Raw genomic sequence first — 5,102 nt, 5'->3', positions numbered from 1 at the left:
ATTCTTGAGATGCGAATGTCAGTGGCAAAGCCAGCTTTTGTTACCTGTCCATCAATGCCCTTGAGAAGGTGATGGTAAGCTTCCAGTTAATAATCAGCTATTGGTCTGTGGACTTGCAAACCTGGTAGAAAGCTAAGATCCTGGAGGCTGGTTAGCTCAGTTGGCTGGGCAGCTGGTTTATGATGCAGACTTTTGCCAACAGCACAGGCTCAATTCCTCTACCAGCTATGATCACTGTGAAGGTTCTGCTTTCTCAACATTGCTCTTCACCTGAGGTATGGTGACCCTTGAGTTTACCTCACCACCAATTGTCTCTTTCTCATGAGAATGTGGGACTATGGAAACTTTATCTTTACTTAGAATGGTAAAAACATGCAAAAGGACAAACCTCAAAGAGTCGGACATCTGCAGGGACTCGGTCACCAACTGAAATGCACACGATGTCACCCAGTACAAGCTCCTTTGCTAGCAGATGCTCCAGTTTACCTTCACGAATGCTGAAAATGGGGAGACAGACAGACTAATGTCATCCTTTGCGCTATAAAGGCTTAAACACCACAAAAACAAATTGTTTTTGATTCCTGTTCTTTGTAAGATTATCATCAACAATTTCCATGCATCTGCTTCGGGCATGTAGCTACAACTTTGGCGGAAGTGCATCGGAAACACCATTTACACCCTCACGTGGAATTACAACTGTGTTTTAATAGTTACGGAGCTAAGTTCTAGCAGCTCCTCTTAACTTCCCGTCCTATGTGCTAGAGGGAGGATTGCTCCCACACTTCATGAAGTATTTGGAGGTATAGTGGCACCTACCAGTTACATTCTGGAGGAATCAGTTTGCCTAGTTCTTGCAGAGACTTCTCAGATCGATACTCCTGAGAAAATAAATGGTTACTAGACAACACAAAATTTTAAAGTAATTGATTTCACAAAAGTTTCTACCGAACAAACAGTAAAAATACCTTACCTGCACAAAGGCAACTGTGACAACGATTATTATAGCCTATAACATGAATGACATTAGGTTACTAAGTTGTATTAAAAACACTTCCTATTTTGCAAATGATAATAAATCAATTTCTTTTTTCAGTGTTGCAGTTATACAGTCATAGGATCACAAAGTTGTTCAGTACGGAAACAGACCCTTCGGTCTAACTCGTCCATGCCAACCCGACATATTATATTAACCTGGTCCTATTTGCCAGCATTTGGCCCATATCCCTCTAACTCCTTCAAATTCATATATCCATCCAGATGCCTTTTAAATGTTATAATTTTACCAGCCTCCACCACTTGATCTGACAGCTTCTTCCATACACGCACCACTCTCTGTATGAAAAGGTTGTCCCTAAGGTCCCTTTTAAACCTTTCCTCCCTTACCTCAAACCTCTTTCTTCTAGTTTCGGACTCCTTACCCTAGGAAAAATACCTTGGCTATTCACCTTATCCATGCCCCTCATGATTCAATAAACCTCTACAAGGTCACCCCTTAACCTCTGACGCTCAAAAAGCATCAACCAGACAGGTGACAGATGAATAACGCTGAGTTAGCCCAGTGGAGGTACCTACTCTTCCAAGAACCTTTTTCACTTGTTTCTTCATGTTATTGATCTCCTCTTTGAAATTTCCTGAATCGAATTGGAGGCATTAAAGTTCAGAAGTGCTGGGACCTCAACTACAATTGAAAGCATCAGCATGCAATGTACTTCTGCTGCTGAGATGTTAGCAAGAGAGGAAGTAAGGAAAAGAAAAAGACCACAACCCAATGCACAAGCACTTGTTATCATTTTCCACAAGTTTGAAGAAGTAAAACACTTCTGGTAAATATTTAAATCAGGCTGGCACAGAGCAATGTTGAGGCTTCTGAACCATACTGGTGAAAGAGGAAAGAGCAGCCAGTTCCTGAAGTGAATTGGTTTTCAATGGAAGTCCTCCTCAGGGAGAGAAGAAATGCTGCTCCCAGACAATACATTCCAGACTTAGCCCTCGCTGTTTTAAAATATTTCTCGTGTCACTTTTACCAATTACTTTTTGTTTCAATAAGACCCAGAGGAAAGCATTGATTGGATTTAAATGCAATTCTTGGGAGGCAAATAGTACAGTACTTTTGTGCACATAAATGAGAGTATACTAACATAATTCCATTACAATGTTCATAAACAAAGGACTCGCGGAGAAAAAAAGCAGAAAAAATTGTTATCTTGAGAAAATTCACAAAATGTAGATATCACATTTAAATTTACAAATAGCAAAAATGCAAAATACTTTCTAAGAATAATTTAGGGCTGGAAAATGAAGATAGTGCCAGCTTTGTTGTAAACCTATAGCGAGCAACAATAAAACCAATTGGTTTATTTTACAATTTATCTCTAATAATATCATTGAAACAATTCATGTCCAAAAACCTAATTATGTTGTAATAAACTGTAACAGGCAGTGGCCAAGTAGCAACCCATCCTTGCTCCTTTTTTTCAAGTATATTTATTCCTCTGTATATATTTTCTACTTTTACAAACAAGTACTTCCTTAAAAAAAAACTTGCTGTGGCCAAAATAAAGTTGATATTCAACATAACACACAGCTGAAAATGTCACATTATGTACAGGATGCCCTTGAAGGATTTTCATCCTCAGGACATCAGCTCCAAAGGAATTCCAAATCAACATGAGTATTGGGACCAACTTGGTTGGTCCAAACATTTGGTATGCAACCTGCTGAAGGATTTATCCCTGAAATGTTAACTTCTCTCTTCTTCTCAAATATAGATGTTGATGTAAGTACTGTACATTTCCAGCATTTCTGGGATGGTCACTCCTGTAAGTAGATCTGCTCTTATTTACATTGCAAAGTTGACTCACACAGACCAATATCTATTTACAACAAAGTGTGAGCCAGCAGATGTAACAATGTACTGTCTTAATACACAAACCGGTCATAGCACCTTTTTGTATAAGCCCTTCTCAAGTGTGACACTATATCTCTCAATAGATGGACTATTTACTCACCAATGAGATGAGGGCAGAATTAAAACAATGAACTGCTTTATTTCTCAGGCTATGAGCAAACACAGAGCATTATTTCTGATCAAACTCACTTAATTCAATCTGCATAACATGGGTTTATGAAGGAATACAAAGAAATGAATGTACTATGCTTCCCCACATCATATGGTCATCACATGGATTCATATAATTATAAAGCACAGAAAGAGTACATTCAGTCCATCTGTCGAGTTCTTTGTTACAGTTACCCACTTACTCCCAATTGCCTGCCTTCTCCCCACAACTCTGCAAATGTTTCCTCCTGAAACATTTACCTAATTTCCATTTGGAAGTTATATATTCTGCTTCCACAACTTTTTCATCTGCAAATTCCAGATCATAAGAACTCACTGCATTAGAAAAAAAAAATTTCAGACTTTAGAATCCCTACACTGTGGAAAGAGGCCCTTCAGCTCAACAAGTCTACACTAACCCTCAGAGCATCCCACCCAGACCCCTATAAGCCATCTAATTGGCACATCCCTGATCACATTGGCAATTCACCTAGTCTGTACATCTTTGGACTGTGGGAGAAAACCACAGCATCTGGAGGAAACCCACACAGACACAGGGAGAATGTGCAAACTCCACACAGACAGTCACCCAAGGAGTGGAATTGAACCTGGGTCCTCTGGTGTTGTGAGGTAGCACTGCTTACCACTGAGCCACCATGCCACCCCAAATTCTTGCTCTTTGCTTTAAAAACAAATAATTTTAGTCTGTCTTTTCTCACTAGGACCTGTATTCTAATCTTCTGGATCCTGATAAAATTCTGCACCAGCAGCTTTCTGCTTAAAATCCTGAACTTTCTTTTAAAGTTCTGGCCTTATTTTGTTTTCTAATTCTAAAAACCAATAGGAAAGAGAAAGCCCTGCTAAATGCCCAGTACCTGAGGCTGAAATCTTTATCAATTGTTAAATTAGGCAAGCAAATCATGAAGCATTTTCACCTTGGAGAAATAACTTCTATACCTAGCTCATAACATTTTAACCTCTTCCCGTAATTTTGCTTTTAAAGAAAGAAGCTTGCACACACACTTTGCTTTTAAATTCCAACTTATAAATTTATCTGATATCCTTTCTGCGGAAAATTTGCAACCCATTTCCCTGTCTTTCCCTCAACAAATACAAAGTCAAAATAATGTGCCAAATCATATTCACTAACAGAATTGATTGGGTGAACATTTATACGTACCAATGTTATGCTCACTGCATCTTCAATTTCTTTAGTGATGAGACTAATAACAGCTGAGGCCAAAAGTAACAGAATAAGGGGGTTCTTGAACTAGGATTGAAAACAAAAATTAGCAAGTGTACTGAATATATTACCTATCAAAATGTAAATCTAAGGTTTGAATATACTGGTCACCATTTGTGTATAATGGCTCATGTGTCTGGATGGGATTAATGCAGTTATAAAAGCTGACATCTAAATGTTTGTTTTTTTATATACTAAGCTTTCACTTTATCTTGTGACACATACTTTAATGAATAAAGCATCCATGACAGAGTTAGCTAAGCAGGACTTAATGGCTTAAAAGAGGAAAATGCATAGTACAATATTGGTTCAAAGGGCCAAGGACATTCAGAATGGGCTTGAAATCTTAGTTAAACAGTCAAATGTTAACAGTACAAGGAGGAATAAGCTTGAATAACTGATATTTTCCAATGTCTTTATAACTTTGCTTACCAAAGTACACAAACACATCAGTTAACAGATTATTTAACACATGACAAATAGTGCTTAAAGTTGATTAAATTTTATCTCAACATAAAACCTTTCCTACATTTTGTAGCAACAAATTTACACAACTGTAAACAAACTGATTCATCTGTGAAGGTTACCAATTGCTAACCAACTGCATTTCTGTAGGAAATACAAATATTTTAAAGCAATAGTACTCCTAGCTAAAAACAGCAAAAACATTATTTATATAAAAAGTATAAAATCACATTAAGCAAAATCTGTTTCAGAGATAGTAGGAACTGCCGATGCTGGAGAATCTGAGATCACAAGGTGTAGAGCTGGATGAACACAGCAGGCCAAGCAGCATCAGAG

General features: G+C 37.9%; 1 protein-coding gene across 1 annotated transcript in view; it reads right to left on the bottom strand.

Annotated features, from left to right (window-relative positions):
* Positions 1-352: 352 nt before the first annotated feature.
* Positions 353-5,102, bottom strand: part of LOC125485041 (calcium-transporting ATPase type 2C member 1-like) — a 25,583-nt gene continuing 20,833 nt past the window's right edge. The window contains exons 4-7 of the mRNA XM_048605959.1: positions 4,239-4,328; positions 971-1,006; positions 817-878; positions 353-497 (exon numbers count right to left, since the gene is read on the bottom strand). Of these exons, the coding sequence (XP_048461916.1) occupies positions 353-497; positions 817-878; positions 971-1,006; positions 4,239-4,328 (333 nt within the window). The remainder of the gene's footprint in view (positions 498-816; positions 879-970; positions 1,007-4,238; positions 4,329-5,102) is intronic.

The sequence above is a fragment of the Rhincodon typus genome, chromosome 15 (assembly GCF_021869965.1).
Source record: "Rhincodon typus isolate 14 chromosome 15, sRhiTyp1.1, whole genome shotgun sequence".
Taxonomy (NCBI): Eukaryota; Metazoa; Chordata; class Chondrichthyes; order Orectolobiformes; family Rhincodontidae; genus Rhincodon; species Rhincodon typus.
Note: the sequence above shows the minus strand (reverse complement) of the source record. Positions and strands in the feature narration are given on the sequence as shown.